This window comes from Fusarium odoratissimum, assembly GCF_000260195.1.
Source record: "Fusarium odoratissimum NRRL 54006 unplaced genomic scaffold supercont1.1, whole genome shotgun sequence".
NCBI lineage: Eukaryota > Fungi > Ascomycota > Sordariomycetes > Hypocreales > Nectriaceae > Fusarium > Fusarium odoratissimum.
The window spans coordinates 3,216,210-3,242,829 of NW_022158687.1; the positions used below are offsets into that span (position 1 = coordinate 3,216,210).

Genomic DNA, 26,620 nt, shown 5'->3' on the forward strand with positions numbered 1-26,620 from the left:
ATGGCGAAGCCAGATGACGATCAATGACTTGGGCAGTATTATGGAAGTAAGGTGTGGGTGCTCATAGTTAAACTCTGGTATTTGCAAACATTTAGAGCTCAATTGTCTCTGACGACTCGTGATGACTCGCCAGCTCATTTGCTATGTCATTCTGGTTGAAACATCTGAAATGTCGTATGGAATACTTGGAAGAACTACTCCGTACATAAAGCTATTGTGGATTCACCTCTGCTAATTATATCTAAGCAACAAAAAGAACAACTTCTTTGCTAGGGCAAGCCTTCAGCGTCAACGAGCGTCACTTAGCGCTCGTCATACCCAAGTCGAAGCATTTGGGTTTGTTCTTGGTTGAGCTGGGTTTAAGCTACTGAGAAGCCGAGGCTGCGCCAACCTTGTGCTTTGAGACATCGTGTCGAATGAAATCGCAATGGTCATAAAAAAACATGCTAAGCAATATTATTCAAGTTTGATGTCAAGGTAAGTTTCGGTCTCTAAGCCAGGATCCGGAGACTCGACCTAGGGTATCTTTGGTTCATGCTATCACATCTTAACACCTCCCCAACCGCCCAGTCTGGGCTGTATCTGTCGTAAATTCCACTCCAACATATATGCATGGCCTTTCCCTTCCCTTAGGATGCAAAAATCAAATCCACATGACAACTAGAGATCCCAATGTTTAGTTTAGCTTCGGTGCTGGCTTCCGACGTATAGTCTTTCAGCCTTCGCGTTTTTATGTCGCCTACTTGAGCTGCTTAAGGATTTCCGTTAAGAAATCCTCAAAGCTCAAGGTGATGTAGCCGTCGCGATCGTCGTCATACTTCTTGAACACGTCTGTCATGCGTTTCAGAGAGATACAGCTTTGAACAAAGAGATCGAAACTCATGACACCCTCATTCCTCTTATCATAGGTGTTGAAGAGTAACTCAACAAACTGGGGGCTTAGTCGGTATCGGAAAGCGACAAGTGCGTTGTTGAATTCGGATAGAGAGATGTTGCCGCTGCGGTCGGCGTCGAATCGGTCGAATAGAGTCCTCCATGAAGCCAGGAAGGACCACAGCCCGCAAAACTCCTCGAAACCAATGGTGCCACTTCGATCGGAGTCAAACATTCGAATCATCATGCGGACGGTATGAGGGTCAAAGGCGGTCCAGTCTCCGTTGACAAGGGCGGCAGAAAGTTCCCTCTCGGAAAGGTGGCCGGTACCTAACCGGGGAGTAGTCAGCAACTGCTATGAACGTGGTCGATGTGCCGTGCACGTTTATGATTTATTCTTGAATCGGAAGAACCTACCATCTTTGTCTACAGCGCGGAAAAGGGGCAAAAGTGAAGGGTCTGAACCACTGCCATCGATACCAGGCGAGGGAGGAGGTCGTGAGTTGGGAGCAGGGCGGTTATGAGCCTGTGGTCTGGCACCACCAGGGTTTGGAGGCGGCGACATATGGCCGTAAGCACCTTGACCTAGGGAATGGGATCGCGCATCTCGTTGGGTAGGTAGAGGCTTGTCGTATCGAGGCTGTTGGTGGTGATACTGCTGTTGAGGGGCATATTGCTGCTGCTGGTGCTGCTGCTGAGGAGGAGGGTGTTGCTGCGGGGCAGGTGTCCTAGACTGTCCTGGTTTCTGAAAGGCGCAGTGTCAGTTTAAGCTGCTCGACGTTGTGATAACGTTAACGGTGCGTGTATTTCAAACATACAGGCTCTGGCTCAGCGAACCTGTGTAAGTTACATGGTCAGCTTTGTGTTGCATCGTGACGTGTGTCAACCCATAGCTTCAAGCCGCAATCGCAGAGCCGCAATGGACAAATGCGCGGGGAGACGAGGGGCAGTTTGACTGAAGCATGGGACATACCTAGGGAGAGCATCCTCGTCGTAGGGGCGGTTATAGGCCATGATGAATGCGGGATTTGGGTATTCTTTTCCCGGTTCCAACTCAGAAGAAAAGGGAGGCTTATGAAGAAGTAAGGATAGAGAAAGGGGATGTTGCGTGTGAAGGGGGTTTCGAAGGTTGGGCTGAGTTGGTTTGGTGCGCGGCTGAAGAAGTAACTGGAAGGCCACACAGTTAATTAGTAGTTGTCCTACCTGGCCTACGTACCTTATGTGACTGCACTACCTACAGTGATTGACCCCAGGCCAGGGGAATCTCCAGCGCGGGGCAGTGTCGTTCGGTTGGTGGAGCGCAGGGTGAGAACAGAGCACAAGAGCGTGGCTGAGTTGGTCTTGATAGTGGGAATGTTTGGGTAAGACAAGATTCGGAGTTTTTGTCCTCACTTCTTATGACTCAATCAAGTACAATTGACTGATATGTCAATGGAATGATTGTTCACTTGTACAGCAAGCACTGGTTTTAGAGTTCAGCCTAGCTGAAGAAGAGGTCATTGACAATGATGAAAAGACTCAGTATACACTCGATACATATCATCCCTCGTTATCGGGTATAAAATGCCGTGACCTTATCTGATATGGGACAGGGAAGATAGCTATGAGACTAGTGCTGGGATTAAAAAGCCTGACTTGCTCCTTGTCCTGCCGCGCCAAGGCGTCGGGACCCTTTATTTCTAGGGAATTTTTCAGTCCGCGTATACTAGGTACGTACGGATAGTCAATTCACTACTATACATGAATCGCAAATAGTCCTGGAGGCTTTAACAGAGACAGGAGGTATGCTCACTGGAGAGCTAAAATTAGATATCAGTATCGAAGATCATAGGGCCTCACTTTCATTTTCGGGGTCTGATAGACAGTCCAGATGAAGAAAGGACCCTTGGGTAAGGTTCTCGGACACGGCAACAGCGGTCCCGTCCGTTATGTGGGTCACCAGATCCAATGACGTCGATGCGAAAAAGAGAGTAATCAGCCACTTTGAACCCGAGAAAAGCCTCAGCCACTAGAAATGAGCATCTCAGTGGAGGCGCGGAGTTGATGGGTGTCGTCTTGGAGGGGAGGAGAAGGAGAAATTTGTTCCATTATTGTTCTATGGTTTTCTCTGACCCCTGCTTACAAGCCTCCTCTCATTCTTAGTGGTCATCACCTCATCAGTGAGACAAGACACGATATACCTCCACTAGGTGTACTATACCTAGGTCGACGTTGGATCTTGATCCTCCAGACACTCAGCAAGAGTCATTCCTTTGTGAGAGTCACTTCGTCAATATCAATTAGCAGCCGGATCATCTCGTATACTCTCAAGCCCAGTCATCCGATTTAGACAGTTGCCGAGTAAGTGGGCGTCTACACAGATAAAACGGCATTATTAATGTTCCCAACTTATAGTCCTTTTCACAATGCCCGATCAAGACTCGTCACAACCCTCCGAATTCTGGTTATATGGATACGGGTATGCCGAGACCTTCCTGGCAGCAGATTCTTATTCCGTGATTAATGCCATCTACAGAAGCTTGATATGGAAGCCTCCGCCACACTTCGGTAAATCACCAGTGCCCGTCTTACACGATCAACGGCCTTTCCGCTGACACTTGATCTTACTTGTTAGACCGCAGAATTCCTGGATGGGTAGATGGCTATGTTCGTCGTTTCTGGCAGGTAAAACAACTTTTTGCCCATATCGTAAATACTTCGCTAACATGCCTTCCAGGCTAGGTATGCCTTCAAACAACCGAAGTGAAACTCTAACTAAAATCGATCACAGTGAGGACCATAGAGGCACTCCTGAGGCCCCCGGGCGTGTCGTCACTCTAATCGAGAGATCTTACTGGGAACAGCTAACTGATAGTCACGACTCTGCTCCAGAGCGAGTTTGGGGGGTTGCATACCGTATCATTCCTGAGAAAGTAGCCGAAGTCAAGGAGTATCTCGATATTCGCGAGATCAACGGCTACACCATTCACTACGCTCCATTCCATCCTGCCGATGGCTCCCCCCCTATTCGCACTCTGGTCTACATCGGCACTCCAGATAATGAGCAATTTGTCGGCCCCCAGGAGCCCCAGGAGCTCGCCGAGCACATCTTCCGCAGTCAAGGGCCCAGTGGCCTGAACAAAGACTACCTGTTGAGTCTCGATACCGCCCTCAGCGAGCTTGCTCCCGATAGTGGCGATCATCACATCCATGATCTGGCCCGCCGTGTCAGGGAACTTGAGAAGAATTGTGAGGATGAAACTAAACTCCTCAACCCAACGACTTCAGTCCATCAACAAAAGCACAGTACTGAAGAAGCCGAGGAGATCGAAGAGCCACATCACTAAGAAACGGACAATGCATCAAATACACAGACATCTCAGCAAGCGCATATAAATAGACGATAGATCCTCATGATGAGTAGCATACTTATAATGAGCAGTTAGATGCCAATCCTCATGCTTCGTGCCATCGCTCCACAACTTTCACCAAGTTCAGTCTCGGTTAGCCAGCGGTATTCACGTATCAAAGCACACGTAATCAAAAGGAACAGGTCGCATGCAGCGCCATTTCGCATTTTTGTTCTTGCCCTATCGAGGCAATCCCTCATCATTTTTTCGCACAAGGTTCATTCGTAAAACGGCCGTGTCAAGATGGCAAACCATACCAGCCCAAATGCCATGCCATGCCCCCTAAAAATCACGCCTCAACCGAAGTGCCTGGGTATAATTCTGCGTTTCAATATGCTCACCAATGCCTGACCTTATCATCCAGTCGTACAAAGAATCCGCAAGCCCAGGAGTCCGAAGTCATCGAAGTCAACCGCCATTGAAATTCCAATCCTCAAGGCCCCATCGATAACGTTTCGAGCGCAATGTGACGCACTCCACTCCGGCCTCAAGTTACGTCAACTAATATCCCCTTCCACCCTGAGGGTGTTGTTGCTGGGGAGGCATTTGAGAAGGATCAGGGTACCCAAACTGCTGCTGAGGCATGAATCCTATATGTAATTTAGCATTGTTATGAATTGCCTCCGTGCCTCATTCTCAGCGTACCTTGGGGGGGAGCGCCGTAGGCTTGCTGGGGAGGAGGGTATCCCCGGCCATAAGGCATAGGCGCATACATGTTCGGAGCAGGGACTTGGTAGCCGTGTCCAGGCGGAGCCATTCCGTACGGAGCTGGTCCCCCAAAGCCTCGCCCGTACCCACCTCCTCTGCCGAAGCCGCCTCGGGGGCCATTGTCGGATGCCTTGTCAACTCGAATGGTTCGTCCGTCAAACCTGGATATGATTAGATTCTGTATTAGAATGAGATAGCAGATCCGCCATGAAACAAGGAACAAAAGTGACTCGTACTCGACATTGTTCATGGTTGCGATGGCCTTCTGAGCATCGCCCTCCTGGGTGTATCGCACAAATCCAAAGCCACGGCTGCGGCCGGTATCACGGTCCTTAACCACCACCTTTCCATATCCATCGTTAGAAGTGATCTTATGGTCCAACAAACACCCGCATCAGAGCCACAGATATGCAGAACTAAGAGCGCTTTGCTTGAAGGAAAGAAAGGAACAGAGTTACCTACAGCTTCTTCGACAGGGCCGAACTCCTCAAACTTCTGACGCAGAGTAGCTTCCTCTGTGTGCCATGCTAGGCCACTTGAATGGAATTAGCAGATGAGACAGCCGCAAGAGAGGCTTGAGACGAACCCAATGAAAAGCTTAGACATATTGGATCGTGGGTTCTAGCTCAGACGTCAGCTTCTGTTCACGATAGATCACTAAAACAAAGATTGTCATAATGGTTGTAGATGCGCCGCAGAGGAACAGGCTTGCACAGGATCGTATCCACAGAGGGTAAACAGAGTCCTCGATAACCTCCCCGGCATCAGGGTCACTATTCTCTGTGATCAAGATGCCGCGCGTCGTTGCGTAGAAAGGCGCGCGCTTATAGGCAACGCTTATGCAGAGAGAGGAGGGCAAGAGGGGCACCATGAGATAAAGAGCGCACCTTTATTGCAACAAATGCCTTCGGTATCGGTGACTGCGTCTTCTACAGACCTGATCTTGTTCTTCAAGAAACTGAGCGCTTGCGCTAATTATCAAAGACAACCAGTTGACAAGTGGTTGAGCTGAGGTGCAGGGAGAGAGATGAGGGTGGAGCTTCAAAACGGGAAGAGGTTGCGGATGTAATGAAGTTAAAACAGCAGAGAAAGCCGGGTAACAAACAGGTAAGGTAGCTTTAGCTTAGCTTATATTCACTAGACGGCGTGGTCCAAGGCCCAAGGATGGATGAGAGGGGTCCTGAGCATGTAATGTAATAAAATGCGGGCGGAGCGTGACTGTTGATGTTATGTATGTATCTATATGTATGCACCCTGCAGCTGCAGCACAATGCAGTGAGCTGGAGGCACGGCAGGCACGTTGTTTCTGTAGTCTATCGGCAGCGGCGTTGAATGACGATGCTTGCCAGGGGTGTTTTAGAATATCTCGTCTGGCCAATGTCTGGCGAGGGGCCTTGGATCGGTTGATGCCATGTTTCGCTACTCAAGACTCTCTTTTCGACAAGATGAGCCAGAAGTCTATCGCCATCACACGAGTTGATGGCGCTTGCTTCATTTCCACCATCATTCATAATTCAAAGCCAAGCTCCCTCTTCGCGTCGATCCCAGGTCCCCGGTGGGCGCATCCGTGGAGGCAGTGCTGATGAACTGCACCTTACCGTACCGTCACCGCGACAGACGAACCAGGGTGTCTGGTCAGGACGTTTCGGACTCGGGTCTGGCAGGGGGAGCTTTCTCCAAACAAGCTTTGGGCGGCAGAAGCAAACACAGGGGGAGCCCAAGGTGCACTACCTAACCCACCACCCTCACCGTGGCCATGGGGGTTTTTGGCGGCATCCATCAGCTTCATTCAAGCTCGTGCGGGCCTGTGATGACGACGGTCCTCCACATCCTGTCCAAACTTCTCCCCACAACCATCAAAGCCAAGCACCGCGCCTAGGCTTAAACCGCACTCTGCCCCTAGGTCAAGCATAACTGTCTGACGATCTTCCCCCTTCTCATCATACTGCCACTCTTCAATTCGCCGCTTGCATAGCCCCCTTCAATCCACTTGAGCCAATATCCTAGTCCTCCTCCGTTAACTTTAGGTTGGTTCCTGTTATTTTATATATCAGACTGCTTGTTGCAGAACATTTGGCATCCAACGTTGTGGTCTATAACGGGACATTTCCCGCTTCGACAGTATATGCACAATACCTACGCTTTTTTAAGGTAGCGTTCCATGCTCTTGGCGATGGTGCTGCTCCTTTCAGGGTGTTATACTCAAGCCCCGCCTCACCAAACACCTGTTCCAGACACGTGCTGCCCCTCTTTCTCACTGAGGTGGAGGGTTGATTCAGGGGCCAAGCGAGCATGCCAGCATGGTAGGCTTGCAAGACGTTGTGACATTGAAGAATTCATGCGCAGTTTATTTATTTCCTGGTTTGATTATAGAATAAATGAAGATCTGATGTCTGTGTATGTATTAGCCGGCCTTGCCAACTTTTGAATCATTTATCTTCTTTTTTCTTCCTCCTTTATGGCTTGATGACTTACACAAAATGAAGTTCCGGGTTCTTGAATTCCTCCGAAGAGTACTCCGTATGCAGCATGGATTTGAATCTGTGTAAGACAGACACTAATCCCAGACCGTGAAACGTGCAGCGTATCGAGATTCCGTGTCTTCGTAACGACGAGTATGAAACAAGCCAGTAAAGGTATGCCGGAGTTTCTCCTGCTCGCATCACCACTCGCTTGAATGTTTCAACAAGGAGATACGGGAAATAGGTAACCCTGTTAAGCCAGCCATGACAGCGGCTGCCTTGACAGATATGCAGTAGCGTAGTGAAACGCTAGATTAAGCATCAATGCGATGCTACCTTGGCAGCGGCTTAGTCGATTGAGGCACCAATGCCAAGAAGTACACTTCGTAAACAAGATCAGGGACCATCACTTAGATCTGACAGGTAATTCGCATAATAGCTCTTGATTAGGAATCAGAAGCCGCATGATGGATGTTCCTATAGCAGAGATTGGTGGAAGCGAGCTTATAAAAGACGCTCAAAGAGGTGGCATCCAAGGGAATAGATTGGCTTCAGCGAACTCGAAGAACTACCAGTAACGAGAGTAGATCAACGTTTTCTTAGAACGTGAGAAGAAAAGTCATGTAGATACTTACTTAGGGATAGTACTTAGATAAAGAAGAGGAACGAGAGATGAAACGCCCTTTCTTTTACCCATGACTTAAAAGTTTGGGGCAGGCACCAACCATAAGGTACCTACCTTTTTCAATATCCAGACTCGTTGCGCGGAAGGCGCTGAGCTCGTATCATGTTTATCTTTGGGCTACAAATTAACACCATGTCAATGATGTCCTCCCCTCAACGCTTGATCACCTGCAAATGCATTTCAGCGACTCACAAGAGACTTGCAGGTTGTGCTCTCCGAAGCTTGGCCTAGATGACACCTCGTCGCAATCGCCATCATTCGAATGGCCAACATGAGATCCGGCACAGGGTCTCGGCAACTCCAAAATTTTACTCCCTAGATGTCGAATCGAACAGACTTGACACAGTTCAGGCTTGGCTGAGCCAGGTTCATGATTATGCAAGTCACAAAGATTCAGAACCGCATTTCACGCAAGACATGGACGACGATTACACACCAAACTGGAAGCCTCACAATATCTCTGTTGTACCGATATCTCGAAATTATCACCAGTTTCGTCACTCTGGAAACCGAGCCTTGGATCAACGACTCACTTCCCCAAAATCTGGTTTACTCGAAAACGACACATACTCAGAATTGCAACAGGAGCCTTCTCTTGACATAGGGTCTAACAAAGAGAATGGAAAGAGATCTCGTTCACGTTTTACGCAGGATTCTCATGAAGACAGATCCAACAAAAGGTTGTTCGAGAGACAACCAAGAAGGAAAACACGCCCAGACCGGTATACTTCCAAAGACGCGGGGGTAAAGAGGGATCCCACGACCGAGAGCGAAGAAAAGAGGGATCCCACGACCGAGAGCGAAGAAAAGAGGCCAAGAAAAAAGTCACGCTCAAAAAAGCAAGAGATTAGAGCGAGTCGAGATATTATGAACAATTTTGCATCTGGTGCCATCCCAAACACCAGAGTGACGGTAAGCGGTGAAGCAAAATCGAGCGGATCTTCCCTATCGAGTAAACTAATACTCGTGTATTTTGTCAGATGAGGCCTAATCTTACTGCTGGACTCTTCCTGAACGGTCGATCCTCAACATACGGACGGGGTATGCTACTTCTCGGGCTCGATTTAGTCTTTTCTCATCATAACATAGGGGCTGACATTACATTCAACGATATGACGCTTATTGAAACATGCGGTGAAAAAGGAAAAGCAGACAAGATTCCTCAACATAGTACAAGTGAGAATTCTAGCGGCCAAGATGATGTTTCAAATAGCGGCCATATTTCGCGGAGCGCCACGGAACTCCCCAGAACCACAACAAATGATGAAGAGGGAGAAGTACAAAGCCTTGTGGATGATGGTTCCCAAGAGAATCAACAGAATAATATTCAAAAGGAGGGGTCTGAGGCTCATAGTGGCTCTGTATCATCGACAGAAACCACTCAAGCATCTGGCTATGAGACCCCTGAAGCGATGCTGAAGAGACTTATCGAGACAGGCATCTTCGATGGCACAGGTATTTTTAAAACAACTTCCCATAGGACTATGGAGCCAAATATTGAATATCACGATTGCCTCGGCATGAATGGTACAGAACAATCAAGCAAGAATCCGACATATCAGGATAAGGGGGTAATGGCCGACCGCAGCAGGCAGTCAACTCTCGGACCAAACATACAAGCTGTCACAAACAATACACAATTCGATCTTAATGTTGGCGCAAAAGATGCACCAGTGCCAACTAAAGCACCGCGCTCCCAATATGAACAGGAATTGCTAGTTCCGATTTGCAGCACCTCTACACAAGTTCGACCTCCAAATCTGCCAACGTCGGTAATTGAAAATAATACACACAATATTCCTGAGGAACCATGCGTTAAACAACCCCAAGGTACGAAGAGTACCTCTACTACTAATAGTCGGGGTCACCCGCTATCTCGAATCTCAGAAAGAGGCCACCGTTATACCGAGCAAAATGATCGGCCAGGGCTTATGTTTCCAAACCTCATAGCGGAGGATTTCAATGTTGAGCACTTATACCACCAAGACTCCACAGAAAACAACGAATCTCAGTCGAAGGGTTTGTTCGTTCGCCGAGGACTGCAGTCCCATGATAACATGATACCAATTTCAGGGTCTCCAGGCTTTCAACATGCATGCCGGCCACTTAATGGGCATATTAGCAGTGCAGGACTCGATTCGGCCGTCTTCCCAACAGTGCACTCAGAGACCTACTCGGACCACCGAGAGATACAGCATGATAACAGGCAACTTACACAGCCAGGCTACTGCGAGGACGGTGAGACAATTCACGAATTCATCAAACGGATCGAAGGCGAGGTAAGTATGAAATGGGACAACTCGCAGCAGTCTGTTGGTGTTGGCTGCATTAACGATATAGAGGAATGTGCCAAAAGCGAGTCGTTCGAAATGGACAACAACGAGGATTTATCGCAATGCAGCGATATAGAGCATGATGCAGCAATCCAGTCGAGCTTACACGGCATATTCTCGAGCTCTGATCAAGGGTCTGTATCGGCGAACCAAGCTATGGCAGAAGATTGGGAACACTCAGGTTATGAACAAAGTCGATACTGGACAGGAAAATATTACGATGAGCATGGAGTCTCAGATGCGAAAATGGTTGGTTTCTGGAGGCCTAATCACTTTTAGGATGATGTACTCCAGTCTTTAATCTTTGGTATAGCGGTAGGTAGCTAGGTTAGGATTCATTACTCGGGTTCTTGGTCCTTCCATTTGTTTCTTAAGGACTGAACATCAATACCACACTGTTCTGCTTTGACAATGACAGCACCAGCTTTGCCAACAACGGGAGCATCAATCATTTTACCATCTAGGGTCCAGGCGCCTCGACCGGACGCCGAAGCCTTCTCATCAGCGATGGAGACCCTGATAGCCCATTCAACTTCGTTCTGATCCGGAGCGAACATGCGCTGGACGACTTCGACCTGGCTTGGATGTATGCATTGCTTTCCGTTGAAGCCAATGGATTTCCCTCCGGCACACTCCTCCTCGAGAGTTTTCAGCCCCTGCTCTCCCTTATAGGAGGTGCAAACCAGATCAATTGCACTTGGCAATCCGGCTGCTCGGGCTGCGGTGACTATAGCAGATCTTGCGTAGAGAAACTCAGTCAGAGACGGGGTTCTTGTCAGCGAGAGATCAAGGGCGAAATCCTCAGCTGCGAAGATGAAGCCACTCAAGTAGGGAGATGCCCTTGATATCTGAGCCAAGTCCATAATGGAACGAGCTGACTCGATAAGAGCTATTATCTTTATTGGGTTATCTGCCTCAACTGTGTGCCGTTCTGGAGCGACATGTCGGAGAACATCAGTAACGAAGGTCAGGTCAGCCGCAGAATTGACTTTGGGAACCACGACAGCGTCAACATGAGACAATGGCGCGAGTGTGGTCAGGTCTGAGAGAGCAAAGGGGGTAGAAACAGCGTTGATGCGAACAGCCAGCTCAGAAATGCCAGAAGGCCGAGCTTTGAGGTTGGAGATGTGCTCACGCAGTTGATTGCGGGCTGTATCTTTGAGAGAGGGTGTAACGGAGTCTTCCAAGTCATAAGTTACGTTGTCTGATTTGAGACCGAGAGACTTGGTGAGCATCTTTTGCGATGAGCCTGGCACTGAGGGGGGGTCAGTCTCGGCATTCGATCAAGAGTGAGGAGTCCTGCTTTACCATAGAGCAAAGAGCGGCGGATAATGGATGGAGACCGGGCAGCCATTTCGTGGGATTTTACTGTTTATCAGATACGAGCACAGATATTTGTGAATTGCGCATATAAGCTGCGCTTGTAGATGATATATCCTGAAAGACCGAGGTACCTTAGGCTATCGCGACTTATACGCCCAGAGTCGGGGCCCACCCACGGCAGCTCAAGCTCATGACGTCCCACCGTATAAAACAAGATCTGCCATTGTCCACCGCCTGCCTAAACCGGCGACAGGGGTTTTTGCTGTCGCGGATCATGCTCCATCCCTTGCGCGGCTTGATAGAAGGCCAGCTTACACAGTGATTCTGAGAGTGACAGGTAGCTTCAAAGCTCAACGTTTTGTTACCTTGTCACCTACGACCCCTTCACCAACTGCGACACTCTTTCTCAACGAGTCGAATACGGACAGTCACTGAACGAAAAGTATAAATACTACGACCTACCTACTTTCCAATACGTCGACTTATTGGCTATCATGGATGCCACGCAACCACAGCCCGCGCCGGGCAGTCTTAGCTGGCGCCTCAGCGCGCATCCCATTACGCTGCTCACGTTTCTGGGATTCCGGATATGTGCGCCTCTCACGGTATTCTCTTGGAGCGCAATTGCTAATGTCCTGCAGCAAGTGTCCTGATCTACTTTCTCGGTCTGTGGATCATAAAAAGCATGTGCGTATCCTCCCTCGGACCTCTTCAGCCGCGCAGAGCACTAATTTTCTTGGTAGGATCATGATCTTCATCATTACGATTCTTCTCCTCGCCGCCGACTTCTACTACATCAAGAACATTGCCGGTCGTCGCCTTGTAGGTCTGCGCTGGTGGAACGAGGTCGATCCCCAAACGGGAGAGTCGCAGTGGGTATTTGAGAGCAGCGAGCCAGGTACCAAGACTGTCAACCCGACTGACAGCCGCTTTTTCTGGCTCGCTCTGTATATCCAACCTATGTTGTGGGTTCTCATGGCTATTCTTGCTCTTGTGCGACTGCAGTTCTTATGGCTGCCCCTCGTCGGTACGTTTGATAAAATACCCCTGGAGTCTGTGATTCAAAGACAAAGAGCACGCTTTGTACCTGTGCCGGATTCAATGCCACTAACACTTGGTACTAGTTATCGCTCTTGTCCTCACCATCATGAACACTCTAGCCTTCTCGCGATGTGACAAGTTCAGCAACGCTTCCAGCATCGCTGGTAGCGCTTTTGGGACTGGCAACCTGGCCGGAAGCCTCGCAAGCAACATGGTCAGCAACTGGTTTTCTCGCAGCTAAAAAAAAAAAGAACAAAAGAGTGGACTTCGAATGGATGAAGCCGAGCGAATTTTCACTCCGTCACTTCGCTTGACTGGACGAAAAAGGGGAACTTGGCCTGCGTTTTGTGTTAGGACTTTGCAAGGAAGGCATTGATGCCGGTATGAGTCGTTGACGTTGTAAAGTAAAATTACAGGGTTTCTTAATCACTGGGTGCGAGTTTGCGATAAAGATTTGCAGTTTCACAGCACCTGTGGGCTGGAAATGTATGAATAATAGCTTGATCAGTTACCGCTCTGGTGTCAATTATTCACGATATAACTAAAACGCTCTCGCTACAAGGACTGCGCCACGCCATCAACGTTTTCCCGCTAATTGTGTTTATGATAGCACCAAATTCCATGTTTTTATAATCGCTGCAACAAGCAAACGTCACGCAAGATATCGTGAAAAGTTTGGGGCCTTTGCCAATCTGGCAAAAGAAATCTGTGGCATCTCTCTGGGTAGGCCTGCATCTGATCAATAACGGACTAGCTATGCCGTCAACAAGCCAAGAATACACAGCACCGTTACGATGAACAAAACTAAGCAGGCTACGTAGGCGACCCAAGAAGTGACCGTAAGAACAAGATATGTCATAATCCAAAACTCCAAACCCCATAACACACCCGCACCAGGAGTCAATGCCTCCCGTGGGGCCCGGATTTCTCTGGTCTACAGATGGCTTTCGCCCATGCGAGGCGGCACTATCGTCTCGCGGCACGCTCAATTTCATCATCCAGTTGCCGCTCCTCTTCCTCTAATCTTCGAATCTCATCGACTGTCATACCATCTTCGACCAAGTGAGCCACGTTGGATGACATGCCCTGAGGTGTCTGAGCGCCGCTGTGTGCTGCACGATCATGGGAACCGATGGATGAACGAGGCACGCCGCCGGGTGGGGGAGTTGGAGCGACACCACGATCACGATCGAGGCTACCGAGAGCAACAGGTTGCATATGGTTTTCATCTGAGTAGGGCGAGTTGGGTGAATCGGTAGCACGGCCATGAGTTTCCTTGTCCACTGCGTATGTTTGCTGTGTGACATACTCATCACCAGCCTGCTTGCTGCGTCGATGCCTGCGAAGAAAGAACCATGCCAGTGCACTGATGATGAGAAGACCACCAATAACGGCACCAACGGCAATGCCAGCAGTTGCGCCGGTTGAGAGCCCGCCGCCGCCGTCACCACCACCGGAGTTCTCTTCAGCCCCTGAAGTCGACGAAGGCGAAAGGGTGGCTGTTGCTGATGAGGATGAGGAAGTGGTAGATTCTAAGGTCTCCTGTTGACTTTGATCCTTCTTGAGTTGGTTATTTAGTTCAGTGAGCTCGGTGGTGTTGTCGGTATTGGTGACAGTGAAGAGTTCTGTTTTGGTGTAGCCTGAAGCTCCATCCTTCTTCCAGTCAATCTGAATGTACATCTCTTTTCCGTAATACTTCGAGGTTTCGCCTTCAAAGTTGAGCGTCACAGAATTGTTGTCAACTGCGTTAGATAATGAATCAGTAACTTGAAGATATTACAAGGGCGTTTCGCATTCCGAGCAAAGCATACCATCTATGAGTTGTCTATCGGGCTTCGCATCGCTGAATTCGGCATCACCCAAAGGCTCAATGTTGTCGCCGCTGATGACCTGCCATTGGACCACATCGAGCGTGGTTTTGGAGTCGGTCTTGGAAAAGCCGATTATCTTTTTGTTCTGGTCACTATCCTTGAGCTGAAAGACATGACCGTCTGCGAAGTTTGTGGAATTAAAGACAATGACTTTGGTCTGTGAACTCGAACCTCCCACGCCTGTGTTGCTGTTGCCTGAGCCGTCAACAACACCCTCGGAGTCGCCTTTACTGGAAGGCGAGGCAAAATTGATATTGGTGGAAGATGGTGCATTTTGCATGTCCTTCACAATATCGCCCGTATCGTCCCGATCAATTTGGTTGGCTATTCGTTCCATTTTGGGGTGTTGACTTGTCTTGTCTAGCTAAATCAGCAGTTATGTGTTGGCGATTGGTGGGATGCCCGAATCAAATAGGTTCTCTTAGACCTCTCGTCCGCTTCTGGAGGCCAGCACGTTGGAGTTGAAAATAGTTTGAAGACCGGTCCTTTGTCGTGAATCGTTCGATTTCGTTTATACTCGTTTGTCGAATGTGGTCAGGCCAGGTCAGGTCAGATTCTATTCCAAACCGCCAAATGGTATCTTGGGACAATAAGTCCCTGAGGACAGAGAAACGAAGTAAAACGCAACACAAGCAAGAAAGCAAAAGCGAGGTGGTTTTATTAGAGGGTGAATTTCAATATCTTACTAGATGGTAAGACGGGAAAAGAGGTGACAGAAGCGGAGGGAACAAAGAAAACAGGTCCAACGGGAGTGAGAAACGGCCTGCTTGTCTTTCCTTCCTCTTCCCTGGTCATATTGCTGCGGCAAGCCAAAGCGTGGTTCAGCCCTGGCCTGACTGGCTTGTCTTGACTTGTTCTGGATGGTTGCAAATGCAGCCCTGGGCGTACTCAGCCTGGCCAGCTAGGACTTCGTATAGAGAGGGAGGGTACTTTGAGGGTACAGCACAGTGTTTGTCCAGAAGGGGCAAGCTTGACGATGGACGGCTCCACTGCATCCCCTCCCTAGGAACAAGGTTGTTTCTACTGGGCTGAACAGCTGTGTTGAGTGTGTGTTCCATTGTTTTGTGGTAACCGTAGGACTCCATTCGCTGACATGAGGTCTGAAACGTTTGCTAAATGCACACATGTCAGTTACCGCTCATCCCGTACATGATGTGTCTAGAGATACAGTCAAGTTCTCTAATGCAGCCAATCCATTTTGATCATCATCGCAATCCTTTTGCATACTGGACTGTCTGAGAGTTCACAGACCATCCATCAGCCCAACGTACGGATTCTCTCTCAGCTGAACTGTTAGAACAAAGGGAATGCTCCAATCCTTACCTCTTCTGGCTTGGGCTGGACTGGGGTACTGCCCAGACCCCTGAAACCTCTCGTCCCTACTGGAGACCCTTGATCCACGCCATCACAAAGACCCGAGGCTCTGATGGAGTGCTTCTGTAAGCACTAAGGTATCGAATTGGAGAGGCCGAACCGTTCAAAAGGGTTGAGATTCTCAGTGAGCAAGTGTCGGGGTGATGTCTGCTCCCTTTTGTGTTCCTTGAAATATGTGATTACCATTAACTCTCTGGCTACGCTCTGCTCTACCCTCAAGACATCCAATGTACATCGATTTTGTCGTAAAACAGTGGAGAGGTGGTGCAGCCCGCTAACTGCCTGCCGCTACTCCAAACGTTGACTCTGCCCTATAAAACGTTGGCATCAAAGCACCCACTCTTTGACGACGTTTCTCCAATTGGACAAGTCTACTGCGGCTGACAGGATGCCCAGGATCTGCTCAAGACAGACACTGCGAGGTACAAACTGTAGACTTGTCGACCCACTAGAAGTTTGGTTCGGCGCATCGTCTTACACTTATTGGTGCTGAGCCCCGTCAGCCCCAAGATTACCTCCATCCATCGTTTCTAAGGTGGACTTAGGACTGCTGTCAGACAATAACGGACGAGAGAAAGACTCTGTTTCTGAGGATTTGTCGAACAAGAAAGAATCCCCAAAAGACGTTATGCCTATAACTTGTCTTGTCTGTCAACTATTGCTTGTTGTCGTGGTAGAGCAACTCACTTATACGCGCCGACCAACTAACCTCAAGCGTAATATCGTACCACCGCAGGATTTAAAGGATGAGAGTACCTTGCCTCGACCTCTTCTGCCATTCTGGTACCAACCCAACGACGATCTCGCCTATCCTCACACTTTTGAGACATATAGGTATAAATGTATGTACTTATCCTGGCCACAGGGTCAAACTAACGGCCAACGTTCACCCCTCTCAAGGTCAAGGACTGAGAGAGTGTGAGTGCTTTTGGCCGACACGGGAAATACCTTCGTCTCACTGCAAGATTACCCAACTGAAATTCAGCATACCTACACTTCAGCCGCTCTCTAGCAATGCCTCCCACTCAATGTTTATTAGCACAAGCCTCGACCAACACCGCCACCCATCCTACCCTGGAGACGACAAGATGTCCTGTTTCTTTGACAATTTCCATCCCGCATAGCCAGGAGGCGTGTGCAATATGGCATTCCAGGGCTGCAAAACACGTGTATCGTGTGACCTGTTGTGTAGCAAATCTGTGTATAGTGGCTAAAATGGGCAGTACATTCACAAAAATCATCGCCCAACAGTGACATCCACCCTTTCATGCTTGTTCTGTTTATAGAACTGACCATCAAAAGCCAACCGCTCTTTTGGTGGCACACGGACCAATAATGCAACAATGCAAAGCACCAACATTCGAATTAATGCTCCTCCTCTTTGAGTCTCGTCTTTGTCATTGCTCATACTTACTTCGCAAAGTGTTCTAGATGGTACTAACTACTATGTCTTATGTGTATTTGATGCTCCAGCCGATTTTGATTACTCCTTCATGAATGCAATAACATCCAAAAACCATCAAGCCTTGTTTGCGCCGGAAAAGTCAAACTCAAAGTCAACGGTAGAGTCAGAGCAGAGTCCAGACCAAGAGACTGAGCCCCTCCAATCGCTCGCCTGATCCGAAACGCCAGCAACTCAAAAAGGCAACCCCAAATTACCAACTCAAGCGAATGTCATTGAAATCTCCTTCTCTTTGCCAAAATCATCATCATCTGAATCCCCCCACGGTTCATGCAATGTCATCGTCGGCAATGTCTGTGCCGTCTTCACCTGTGGCCTAGTTGCTGCCGTCTCAGTAGGTGCTACCGTTGCTGATCGCGGATGATCGTCAAACGAGGTATCGAATGTCATCTGAATGTCATCCTCGTCATGTCGGCCCGAGCCGTATGCGTCACCATGTCCTGACCCAAACCCTCCGCCGTACGGTGAGCTGTACCCAGGTGGTGATGCTTGTCTGGTGTAGCTTGGTGTGTAACTGTGAGACCTCTCTTGGGACACACGAGTATCGTGCGAGTCTCGTGCGCCGGTCAGATCCGTCCGAGACCCTGCCCTAGAGCCATTGGCCACCGCCGAAGGAGAAGCAGGAAGCGAGGACACATCCAGCTTCATTGGAGGCAGAGTCGATTTGATTTCCTTGACTTGCAGGTCCTCCGGACTGGCGTAGTGATCTCGGGCATCCTTGGCAATTTCTGCACGGATTGCATCAATGTCGAAAAGGACACCAGTGTTGTTGTCGGCTTGTTCCCCCTCCTTTGCCTTCTCTTTGCCTTCTCCCTTGTTCTTTGAGTCTTCGTAGATTTCCCAGTCCTGTTTCTCCGCGTTCTTTCGACGACCGAAGAAGCTGAATCGACCACTCTTCTTGGCCTTGCCCTCTTTCTCGAGGTTCTTGCGTGCCTCTTCGATCTCATTGATCAGCTCTCTCTGGCGTTCATTATGGTTGTCCGGGTCTGGATCTTCGATTTCAACGAACTCTTCACTCTCAACAGACCATCCACATCTTATCAACAATACCGGCATCTTTTGACGATAGTCCATGTGACCATTCACGAGATCCGTTACGTCCATGTTCTCAACAAAGGGACAATCCTCCACCGGAGCTAGACCTGCTACCCGGCGGATACCTCCACTCGTGAGTCGGAACAAGTAGCCTAGAATCCAGTCGTTGCGGTTGTACGCATTCAGGAATCGCCCAGAAACCACAGTCTTAGCCTTGATGTACTCCTCCTTCTTTACCACGATAGGTGAACCAAACATGTAGACATTTTGCACAATACCGACCGCCCCCTTCTTACTGAGCTCCTGGAGGCAAGAGAAAACGACTCGTGCTCCGATCGAGAACCCAACCAGTGTAATGGGTCGTGTTCCTAGGTTGCGTTCTAGCAGGGAATCTGCTAGAATCTTTCCAGCGGAGGTGGCTCTGTCCAGCGAGACAGCCCAAGGGTTGTCAATAAGATAGGCAAGCTTGGTAAGAATTATCGGCAGCTGCAGAGCTGACATGAGAGCAGCTAGTATGGTTGTACCCAGAATTTGCTGGATACTTTGTGTAAGAGCCTTTGTGATCGTTAGTCTGATAATCTCTATTGGAACAGGGTGTAAATTTTCTGACCTCAGTAGCTAAAATGTTGATGGTGTCACCCATACTCCGAAGCATCTCAGGCTCGAAGAGCACTGAGTAAAGGTCACCCATGACAGGGTCTACCGTACTGAATGGCAGTCGTACGTCATCGACCTTACCTGTCAGCCACCCCGAGATAGTGACAATGAGGTTGACTCGCTTGTTGTTGTGAAGGGGACGATATTCGAACGTCCTAACCGCGCCAGTTCTTCGGTCCGCAGCCCTGCCTCCGATGATACTGCCTGACGCCGCTGCGCCCGAGGTGATGATGGCTGCGCCTCCTACACCACCGAGGAAACTTCCCGTGCCAGTCACTCCGATGGCTGTTAATCCGGTAGCCAGGCCCGCACCGATGACAGGAGCAAGCAAACCTGCCGAAAGACCAATGACCAACCCACCACCTACGGTGGCCAATCCCATCATCACATATCGCCGGGTCAATGCGTTCTTCCTGCGAGTTTCCGTGTGCTCCTCCTCGTTCCAGTTCTCTTTCTCGGCAGCTTGCTGCATCTCCAGAGCCTCTGTGACCTTCTTCTCGAAACGGCAGATATCAACCCACGTAATATCAAGACTCTCACCAACTCGCTCCAAGAGAACCCTCGAGCGGGAATCGTAAATAGAATCTGCGATCAAGAGGAGGAAGAGGTCGCAAAGTACAGTCCACCGAAGATCAATATCGATCTTTGCGGTGGTGGGGAGCTGTGATGGTGTCTTCACGTCAGAGAGCTCCTCCCCGTCAAGCGCCTCATATGGCGGCGGCGCCTCTGCAGGCTTCTCGTCCAGTGATGGGGTGCTTGGCATCGATGACTCGCCATCTGCCATGGGATTTGATACTCGAGCATTAGTATTGAGCGCGGGTGCCAAGTCCTGCGGCATAACTCCATGTTCTGCCAACTGTTCAATCATAATCTGCTCAGCTTCATTGATCTCCATGTGAGCGTACAGTCGAAGCATCATTTTTTGACCCCACATCAGCATGGATTCAACTGATATACCAACCTCCTTCTTCGTCTTCTTGAACGATTTCATTTTTTCCGCCTCTTTCACAAGTCTGACGATTTCGAGACGGACCAATCCAACGTATGCAACTCTTTGGCCTTCGGTCAAGAGATCTTTGGTAGCCTGCATCTGACCAATAGCATCTCGTCCTTCATCATCGTCGACCATACTGGTTCCGGCTGCACTCTTGAAGAGATATTTCGTATTGTCGTCCATGCTTGTTGCCGACTCGGCATCATCGTCCAAGGTTACCCGAGTGTAGCCCTTGCCAGCACCACCAAGTCCTCCATATTCGTATGATTCATCCTGTTCCGGATCGTATTCCCTTGCAACTAGCTTGTCGTCGTCGTTGTACATATCGTATCGCGCATAAGAAGGCATTTCTTGCCAGTCATCATCGTCCACCCCCTTTTGAGGTTCTTCTGGCTTGGTAGAGATCTTTTGGTGGGAAAACTCAGAAACATCCTTTCGATTGGCCTGCGTAGGCGATACAGGGGTCGGCGTGACTTTGTCGGGCTGAGGGGGCTCTTCCTTACTGACAGCTACTTCATCACCTGTAGACTTTTTGACAGGATCTGCTGCCTCTGGTTGTGTTTCCACTGGGCCCTTGTTCGTCGGATCGTCTGGCTTGGGAGTCTCTTGCTTCTTGATAGCGACATCGACATCTGTAGGCTCTTTGGGAGCCTCTGGCGTTTCTGACCGTGTCTTTCTAAAATCTTTTGGCTCTGGATCGTTGATACTTTCGGGCTCGGCAGGCTCGATCTTTGCTGGAGTTTTGCTAAAAGTTGGTGGGGGGGTTTCGTGCGTGACAACAGGCGGGTTCGAAGCATCTTTGCTGGGATTTGACTGTTCAGATCGAGCATCTTCAAACGTTTCGCTCTTGTCGTCATCCTTAACAGGTTCGACGGCGGGGGGTGTTGTCTGATCGCTGGACTTATCGTTCTTCGTCTCGGACGCTCTCGGTTGCTCACCGCTCAAGGCATCTGCTACTGGACTTGCAGCAGGCTTCCCATCTTTGGGTATCTCGGTAGGCTCATCGTTCTTCGGAGTCGGAAAGCGCCTGATGGGCAGACCAAAATCGTCAACCTCGGCAGGTGTAGTCATGATGTCAAATAATGGCGAATTGTGGTTTGTCTGGGTCTCCCGTTCAACGGGTTCGACGGAAAGAATTGCTTCTGCGACAGAAAGAGAAAGCAAAGAGAAAGATGGTTCGGCTACGTGTAATGCGCCTTGAAAGAATGGATCGAAAGGGCCGAAGATCTGTAGATGACATTCGACCCAAGTAGAAGTGCTGCGAGTGGACGAATCCTTCTGGCTCCTGGATTAGGTTGAGGCCGTCAAAGGATAACTCTATGGTGAGATGATGTAAGTGGTTGTTCGACGTGAAATGTCACACCCGTATCAATGGTCTAGAAGCTGAGGTGAGTTGGTGAAAGGAGCGGGCTTATTGTTCCCCTCGTCCCTCTCAAACTAAAAGGAACAAACTCCTATAATTATTGATGGATAGAATCCAACTTGACATTGCTTTGGGTGGGGGTCGACCCATCCCATCTGAAAAGATGGCTGAGTCCGTCGGAAGCGGTTGGTGGCCCTCCACTAGCAGACAGCGGATGGCGGGACTCTCAGTGGTTCCTTTTAGTGGAAGGGCATTGTGCCTGAGGGTCCATAGTACAGGGCACCCTTGTAACTCAGGGATGTGTCTCGTCATTCAATATATGGTTGTTCTCAAATCAATTTCTCCTTCATACCTCACGCGACCCCTGATTTATCTACATAGGCATACCTTTCTTTGATTTGAGATTAGCTTCAGCAATTGATACAGTTTATTGTCATTGCAAGATAAAGAGTTGGTTACGGCTGAGTGAATCATGATCTGATTAAATTGTTAACATTGTTGACGCTCAAACACTATTCCTTTCATGCGCCCCTGGACTCCCTCAATCTATACTATCTTCTCGGGTATCGCTAACGGCGCACACTCCTTTTGATATCCCCTGCCTTCATTAGCACATATTCCAGATCAAGCACGTGGTGATCTTAGCATTACTGTCTCAACCCTGGAGACTGCCGCCCGCTTTGCTTGCTAGCTTTCTCATGTCTCTGCCATGGTCACTTCCGCGGCTGCAGTGTCCGTTTCGCCGTCGTCTGCCGTGCCTACAGTAGCCTTGTTCCTCCTCCGTCTCTTTCGCTTGCCGGCACCTTCTTGTGGCGCGTCCTTCGCATCAGTGGATTCTTGCTTTCGTGGTTGTTGTCCTTCTGACTTTGCCTTCTTGGGCTTCTGGACCGCCAAAGGATTAGGCCCCTTGGGTCCGTGTCCTTTCTTCTTCTTCTTCTTTTGTTCTTCAGAGTTGCCATCGGCCTTGTCGGCCTTCTCGTCGTCGTCTGCATCATCTCGCTTTCGCTTGCCCAATTGGTTCTTGATCTCTGCTCGAAATTTGCTTCTCTCCTCCTTTGCTCGCACCTGAACGCTCTCATCCGCCATTGGCTCGAGAATCATAACACTCCTCTTGATATAGATGAGGGGGACTCCTTTGATGCCTCGCAGCATCCTTCGTACCTCCTGGTCTTGGCTGGCCACAACGTAGCGATGCTTGTTTTGAAGTGTAGCCTTCGGGTCGACAACTGATCGAAGACACTCTTGAGTGCTCAATGGCTCGGGATAATCGTCGGGATGGTGACCGCATCGTCTTCGCTCCAGGGTCTTGGCTAGGTCAATGGCCTCATGTACACCTGGCTCGTTTCGCGCTGCGTAAAGTTTGCGAATTTCGCATTGAGTAATCACTATTCCGGTTAGAAGATCGACCACGACAAAGTTTGTCATGGAAACATACTGGGCTTGACCTTGCCATGAACTGTCCTCGACAGAGCGGGCTCGAGGTCCATCTTGAACCGGGAAGAATCTCTCACCATTTCGGCATCGACTGCATCTTGTAAGCTTTGTCTATCTGGCTCAAGTTTGCGACAACTTACCCAGAACCTGATAGGGCTCACGAAAGCCGAAAGTCTGGGAGAACTGCTCCATGAGCTTCCGATATTGTTTTGACCGCTTTCCTCTCATTTTGAATAATTTGTTGTCGAAGTATGTACCAAGCTAATTGTTTAGACGTGCTAGGACTGGATGCGACGAAAGTCAAGGCTGGCAGAAAATAAATTTCCTTATCGCGGCACGTGCGATAAGCTATAACCGACCCGCTGCCATGCGCCATGGCTGTAATGCCCCGCCATCCCACTTCCTTCACTTCCATTGTCATGGCCATCTTCAGGGCTGAAAACAAGTGAAGTGCTATTACTTTATCATGGGGGTTCCATATCTGAATTTTGTCTAGGCAGATTGTCTCTATGTAATGCATGATGACCCGTTATATGAGAGCCATATGTTCCCCTCTCCACCATTAAATCGTGTAATTAGGTATCTTATGCTTCGAAGGGTTGATCCGGCAAGTCTACTGTAAGCCGTTCAGATGTCTCAGTTGTCCAGCAAAGAGACTACTATCATCCCTCATTCTTCACGCAGAGGGCTGCGACAACACTGATATCGTCAAGTTTACCTGCTACTGTTAGCTTTGCTTTCTCTCTTGGAAACCTGTCGCTATTGCTTACCACCCTCGCTCGCCAAACCCTCCTCGATCGCATGCTCCATGAATGGACTCTCAGCGAAAGGATCTACGGCGATTTCCCGGGCTGCCTCCATCAGATCTTGAGCCGCAACTCTCATTCCACCGTTGCGGCCACCTGTGCGATCACCCTTGTGAGCTTCTGCATGTGTCCCAGATTCCCACTCTTTAATACTTTTGAGTATTCTTGCAACGATCTCATGCTCCCAAAGATTATCGATAACTCCGTCACTCATCGCGAGCACAATATCTCCGACTTCCAAATCGACCTTGTCCATAACTGCATTATCAGTGGGTGTGTCAGGGCTGTTAGTCCCAAGCTGTCGTGGGCAATCAAACCAGTGCCACTGCTCCACAGTCTTATAAATGACTTTTTCAGTACTGGGTCGGAGTACCATGACCTGGCAGTCGCCCACATTAGTCACATACAAGACAGGCGATGCCTGTGTTTTATTCTCAGTACAAGTCTTGTAATGTAATTGCGCGCCACAGGCTGTTGTTGTTCCTAAACAGTCATGCGACATAGTCGCCTCAAGAGTCTGTTCATATGCACTTTGTAGGCTGGCGATGGGGTTCGGTTCTTGCGACTTTGGTAATCTAACAAGCTCTTCCTCGATCGCAGAAGACCAGAAATGCCCAATCAATCTTGACCAGAGTCTACAGTCAAAGTCAGTAACGATGGTAAAAGAGATTCGGAAGTTGCCCGGCAACTTACCCGGCATGCCCTCTCGGTCTTGTGGCCCACGCTCCCACGCCGTCGTTGGCACAAATGAAATAATCACTCGCGTAGACAGCATCATCGCCGTTTGTTTTCCCTCTGATAAGCTGTCCGTTGACAAAAGCACGACGGTCACGGCTTTGGTGATGTGTACTTAAAGGATCGGTAAAGGATGTAGACGGAGGAGAGAGGAAAGGCGGAGGGAATGGGCGGGGAGGTCGTTTCGCAAAGAGTCCAATGCCTGTTTCGAATCGAAAAGGCAAGATAGGAACATCATGTAAAAGGCGAGTCGTCGTCGAAGCGAATCGTCTCTTGCGACACGGGCGCCATGTTGTGCATGTCAGGCGTCGAACCGGGAGCGATGGTAAGAAGGATGTCGGGACGGCCGCCAGAATCGAAGATGGTTGACTGGGCATTCCAGCTGCACAAGCCTGGAGCTGCCCCTTTTCAGTTGCCTGCCTGGCCGCAACCTGTAGTTAGATTGCTAATGTGCTCTCCGAGAGAGAGATGTGATCCCCAGGAGAGAGCAGAGCACCGTAATCACGCTCGGACAGTTGGGGAATTACAGACAGCTGCCCAGACACGTGATAAGCCCGATACCGCCAAAAAAGGGCGTCATCCAGAACAGGCAGTTTTTGTGTCAAAGCGACCAATGATTTACAAACACTATTCTTCTCCCGCAGGAACCCGAGCTCATTGTTGACCCCAACGGTAGGAGAGCTGACTAGGCTGAGCTAGCATTGGAGGCAGAACGAGAAGAATCACCCTATTCACCCCCTTAGGACGATTCAGTTTGTGCGGTTGGCCTGCTTCTTTTGTAAAAACTTGCCTTGAAATAGGGATGTGCTTCGGCGATCTTCCGTGAGAGAGTGGCCGAGGCCCAATTGTAGCAATGCATGGCGTTTGATAAGTCAGCCAATACCTCATCCGTAAATAGGCTATATCTAGAGAAACTCTGAGTAAATTTGATAACTGAAAGGCATATATACATATAGAGGGTCCATAGTAAGGGACCTCAGTCAATTATAAATTTGGTGAATTGTGTTAGTCTGAAAGACACGAATAGCAATGGTGGATACTTTGGAGAGAAAGATGAGGAAAGATGAGGGACCAATGCATAACATATCTTAGGTAAGGCTACCAGGTTACCAACGGGAAACTGACAGCACTTTAAGAAAATTCTTGGAGACAAGATTGACCAGATGACACTGCAACACTGAGGCTGTAGTCGCTGGAGCTGTCTAAGGTACCCACGTGTTGGTGCCATGGAGAGACAGGCATCTTCACACGTCATGAAACGAAACAAAGCTAACTTGACAAAATAAAAGTGTGTCCAATCTCATGGTTGCCGCACCTTGTTCCAACCGATCTGGAGATTCAACCCAATCATGAATGCCAAGAAGGGTTGGCAACCTGCAAGCTGCCAAAAGGGAGCCGGATCCTCCACTAGCTGGAGATATCGTCAACATTCGTTCAGGAAAGGCATTTATGATAAGATGAGGGCTGTAGGATGACGCATTTTATTGAGACACTGCTCATGATATGCTCTGATTTCTCCACGCAAAGATCAGCTGGACTGGAAATAGTGCCTCATCACGATCTGATCCAAACTTATCACCGCAAGATTGGACTCATGACGTAAGGGATGGGGATGAATCGATTCTCAATCAAAGCCCATTTCCCCATTAGGGGTCAGCTTGAACCTCTTGCGGACGCTATTATGCGGACTGCGAAAATAGCGTCCAGAACATGATTCTAACGACATGCGTGTAGCTGGCATGACGATCTGCGGCTCTTTAGATGAGTCGTCGGCTTTTCAAATGCCTGACGATCAAACAGGTGGACCTGGACGATCGTATGGGGGTCTTGTATCCGGATGTAAAAGGCTGTGCTAATCGCAGCAATCTCGTGCAGTTGGAACTTTGAAGTGAGACGTCTCATGTTAATCACAATCGTGATTGACACGGCTAGTACTTCAATCCCCATCTTGACACGCAATCCTTCTTGACCGTATAGAGACAAAGGCATTAGTTAGCCGCCTTTGCAAAATAACAAACCCCATTCTGGTTGTAACCTTCGAGCGTATTTCTGGCGGCTGAGTGAGCATGGATAGT

At 49.2% G+C, this 26,620-nt stretch overlaps 10 protein-coding genes across 49 annotated transcripts; 3 read left to right on the forward strand and 7 right to left on the reverse strand.

The window, feature by feature from the left end:
* Positions 1 to 97: 97 nt before the first annotated feature.
* Positions 98 to 2,442, reverse strand: FOIG_01131 (uncharacterized protein). Of its 8 annotated transcripts, none has more exons than XM_031197789.1 (5): positions 2,112 to 2,442; positions 1,847 to 2,040; positions 1,692 to 1,710; positions 1,291 to 1,618; positions 98 to 1,203 (listed from the first exon to the last, which is right to left on the reverse strand). In XM_031197789.1, exons 2-5 carry the CDS (start codon positions 1,885 to 1,887, stop codon positions 740 to 742), a joined length of 852 nt encoding a protein of 283 aa, XP_031073556.1. In that variant the 5' UTR covers positions 1,888 to 2,040; positions 2,112 to 2,442; the 3' UTR covers positions 98 to 739. The 8 variants fall into 8 exon arrangements, with proteins under 8 accessions (XP_031073556.1, XP_031073555.1, XP_031073559.1 ...); XM_031197788.1 differs by having other exon boundaries at positions 2,108 to 2,442; XM_031197792.1 differs by having other exon boundaries at positions 1,291 to 1,710.
* A 324-nt stretch (positions 2,443 to 2,766) lies between these two features.
* On the forward strand, positions 2,767 to 4,428 carry FOIG_01132 (cation transporter ChaC). Of its 3 annotated transcripts, XM_031197795.1 has the most exons (6): positions 2,767 to 3,213; positions 3,268 to 3,331; positions 3,389 to 3,420; positions 3,488 to 3,537; positions 3,590 to 3,594; positions 3,644 to 4,428. In XM_031197795.1, exons 2-6 carry the CDS (start codon positions 3,279 to 3,281, stop codon positions 4,197 to 4,199), a joined length of 696 nt encoding a protein of 231 aa, XP_031073562.1. In that variant the 5' UTR covers positions 2,767 to 3,213; positions 3,268 to 3,278; the 3' UTR covers positions 4,200 to 4,428. The 3 variants fall into 3 exon arrangements, with proteins under 3 accessions (XP_031073562.1, XP_031073563.1, XP_031073564.1); XM_031197797.1 differs by having other exon boundaries at positions 3,094 to 3,213; positions 3,590 to 4,409; XM_031197796.1 differs by having other exon boundaries at positions 3,389 to 3,537; positions 3,590 to 4,428.
* On the reverse strand, positions 3,764 to 6,471 carry FOIG_01133 (uncharacterized protein). Of its 30 annotated transcripts, none has more exons than XM_031197825.1 (6): positions 5,858 to 6,471; positions 5,557 to 5,591; positions 5,433 to 5,505; positions 5,207 to 5,313; positions 4,908 to 5,131; positions 3,764 to 4,852 (listed from the first exon to the last, which is right to left on the reverse strand). In XM_031197825.1, the coding sequence occupies exons 2-6, from the start codon at positions 5,574 to 5,576 to the stop codon at positions 4,764 to 4,766; spliced, it is 513 nt and encodes a 170-aa protein (XP_031073572.1). In that variant the 5' UTR covers positions 5,577 to 5,591; positions 5,858 to 6,471; the 3' UTR covers positions 3,764 to 4,763. The 30 variants fall into 30 exon arrangements, with proteins under 30 accessions (XP_031073572.1, XP_031073566.1, XP_031073590.1 ...); XM_031197826.1 differs by having other exon boundaries at positions 4,222 to 4,852; positions 6,076 to 6,471; XM_031197799.1 differs by having other exon boundaries at positions 4,908 to 5,313.
* A 1,263-nt stretch (positions 6,472 to 7,734) lies between these two features.
* FOIG_01134 (uncharacterized protein) lies at positions 7,735 to 10,729 on the forward strand (the record flags this gene model as incomplete). The annotated part of the gene is made up of 3 exons (XM_031197828.1): positions 7,735 to 9,029; positions 9,098 to 9,158; positions 9,207 to 10,729. Exons 1-3 carry the CDS (start codon positions 8,349 to 8,351, stop codon positions 10,727 to 10,729), a joined length of 2,265 nt encoding a protein of 754 aa, XP_031073595.1. The 5' UTR covers positions 7,735 to 8,348.
* FOIG_01135 (citrate lyase subunit beta-like protein) lies at positions 10,640 to 11,940 on the reverse strand. The gene is made up of 2 exons (XM_031197829.1): positions 11,759 to 11,940; positions 10,640 to 11,705 (listed from the first exon to the last, which is right to left on the reverse strand). Exons 1-2 carry the CDS (start codon positions 11,802 to 11,804, stop codon positions 10,789 to 10,791), a joined length of 963 nt encoding a protein of 320 aa, XP_031073596.1. The 5' UTR covers positions 11,805 to 11,940; the 3' UTR covers positions 10,640 to 10,788.
* A 133-nt stretch (positions 11,941 to 12,073) lies between these two features.
* Positions 12,074 to 15,455, forward strand: FOIG_01136 (golgi apparatus membrane protein TVP23). 2 transcript variants are annotated; one of them, XM_031197830.1, is made up of 4 exons: positions 12,074 to 12,364; positions 12,415 to 12,460; positions 12,517 to 12,800; positions 12,898 to 15,455. In XM_031197830.1, the coding sequence occupies exons 1-4, from the start codon at positions 12,268 to 12,270 to the stop codon at positions 13,053 to 13,055; spliced, it is 585 nt and encodes a 194-aa protein (XP_031073597.1). In that variant the 5' UTR covers positions 12,074 to 12,267; the 3' UTR covers positions 13,056 to 15,455. The 2 variants fall into 2 exon arrangements, with proteins under 2 accessions (XP_031073597.1, XP_031073598.1); XM_031197831.1 differs by having other exon boundaries at positions 12,074 to 12,460.
* FOIG_01137 (uncharacterized protein) lies at positions 13,134 to 15,556 on the reverse strand. Its single transcript, XM_031197832.1, has 2 exons — positions 14,626 to 15,556; positions 13,134 to 14,556 (listed from the first exon to the last, which is right to left on the reverse strand). The coding sequence occupies exons 1-2, from the start codon at positions 15,020 to 15,022 to the stop codon at positions 13,781 to 13,783; spliced, it is 1,173 nt and encodes a 390-aa protein (XP_031073599.1). The 5' UTR covers positions 15,023 to 15,556; the 3' UTR covers positions 13,134 to 13,780.
* A 1,372-nt stretch (positions 15,557 to 16,928) lies between these two features.
* On the reverse strand, positions 16,929 to 21,759 carry FOIG_01138 (uncharacterized protein). The gene is made up of 2 exons (XM_031197833.1): positions 19,167 to 21,759; positions 16,929 to 19,111 (listed from the first exon to the last, which is right to left on the reverse strand). The coding sequence occupies exons 1-2, from the start codon at positions 21,276 to 21,278 to the stop codon at positions 17,723 to 17,725; spliced, it is 3,501 nt and encodes a 1,166-aa protein (XP_031073600.1). The 5' UTR covers positions 21,279 to 21,759; the 3' UTR covers positions 16,929 to 17,722.
* A 507-nt stretch (positions 21,760 to 22,266) lies between these two features.
* FOIG_01139 (uncharacterized protein) lies at positions 22,267 to 23,232 on the reverse strand (the record flags this gene model as incomplete). The annotated part of the gene is made up of 3 exons (XM_031197834.1): positions 22,267 to 22,955; positions 23,006 to 23,095; positions 23,145 to 23,232. 3 exons carry the CDS (start codon positions 23,230 to 23,232, stop codon positions 22,267 to 22,269), a joined length of 867 nt encoding a protein of 288 aa, XP_031073601.1.
* Positions 23,233 to 23,666: 434 nt separating this feature from the next.
* On the reverse strand, positions 23,667 to 24,922 carry FOIG_01140 (uncharacterized protein; the record flags this gene model as incomplete). Its single annotated transcript, XM_031197835.1, has 3 exons — positions 23,667 to 23,722; positions 23,775 to 24,445; positions 24,504 to 24,922. 3 exons carry the CDS (start codon positions 24,920 to 24,922, stop codon positions 23,667 to 23,669), a joined length of 1,146 nt encoding a protein of 381 aa, XP_031073602.1.
* Positions 24,923 to 26,620: the final 1,698 nt, after the last annotated feature.

What these genes read in the sequence shown, in the direction of transcription:
- FOIG_01131 (XM_031197789.1), bottom strand. Translation starts at nt 1,887, where the DNA reads ATGGCCTATAACCGCCCCTACGACGAGGATGCTCTCCCTAG. An exon ending in CCGCGCTGTAGACAAAGATG is followed by an intron (nt 1,204 to 1,290) that starts GTAGGTTCTTCC and finishes CTCCCCGGTTAG; the next exon opens with GTACCGGCCACCTTTCCGAG.
- FOIG_01132 (XM_031197795.1), top strand. Translation starts at nt 3,279, where the DNA reads ATGCCCGATCAAGACTCGTCACAACCCTCCGAATTCTGGTTATATGGA. An exon ending in TTCTGGTTATATGGATACGG is followed by an intron (nt 3,332 to 3,388) that starts GTATGCCGAGAC and finishes TGCCATCTACAG; the next exon opens with AAGCTTGATATGGAAGCCTC. An exon ending in GAAGCCTCCGCCACACTTCG is followed by an intron (nt 3,421 to 3,487) that starts GTAAATCACCAG and finishes CTTACTTGTTAG; the next exon opens with ACCGCAGAATTCCTGGATGG.
- FOIG_01133 (XM_031197799.1), bottom strand. Translation starts at nt 5,576, where the DNA reads ATGTCTAAGCTTTTCATTGG. An exon ending in ATGTCTAAGCTTTTCATTGG is followed by an intron (nt 5,506 to 5,556) that starts GTTCGTCTCAAG and finishes ATTCCATTCAAG; the next exon opens with TGGCCTAGCATGGCACACAG. An exon ending in TCGGCCCTGTCGAAGAAGCT is followed by an intron (nt 5,314 to 5,432) that starts GTAGGTAACTCT and finishes GGATATGGAAAG; the next exon opens with GTGGTGGTTAAGGACCGTGA.
- FOIG_01135 (XM_031197829.1), bottom strand. Translation starts at nt 11,804, where the DNA reads ATGGCTGCCCGGTCTCCATCCATTATCCGCCGCTCTTTGCTCTATG. An exon ending in CCGCCGCTCTTTGCTCTATG is followed by an intron (nt 11,706 to 11,758) that starts GTAAAGCAGGAC and finishes ACCCCCCCTCAG; the next exon opens with TGCCAGGCTCATCGCAAAAG.
- FOIG_01136 (XM_031197830.1), top strand. Translation starts at nt 12,268, where the DNA reads ATGGATGCCACGCAACCACAGCCCGCGCCGGGCAGTCTTAGCTGGCGC. An exon ending in CTGTGGATCATAAAAAGCAT is followed by an intron (nt 12,461 to 12,516) that starts GTGCGTATCCTC and finishes TTTTCTTGGTAG; the next exon opens with GATCATGATCTTCATCATTA. An exon ending in CTTATGGCTGCCCCTCGTCG is followed by an intron (nt 12,801 to 12,897) that starts GTACGTTTGATA and finishes ACTTGGTACTAG; the next exon opens with TTATCGCTCTTGTCCTCACC.
- FOIG_01137 (XM_031197832.1), bottom strand. Translation starts at nt 15,022, where the DNA reads ATGGAACGAATAGCCAACCAAATTGATCGGGACGATACGGGCGATATT. An exon ending in CGATAGACAACTCATAGATG is followed by an intron (nt 14,557 to 14,625) that starts GTATGCTTTGCT and finishes TATCTAACGCAG; the next exon opens with TTGACAACAATTCTGTGACG.
- FOIG_01138 (XM_031197833.1), bottom strand. Translation starts at nt 21,278, where the DNA reads ATGACTACACCTGCCGAGGTTGACGATTTTGGTCTGCCCATCAGGCGC. An exon ending in TCAACATTTTAGCTACTGAG is followed by an intron (nt 19,112 to 19,166) that starts GTCAGAAAATTT and finishes ACGATCACAAAG; the next exon opens with GCTCTTACACAAAGTATCCA.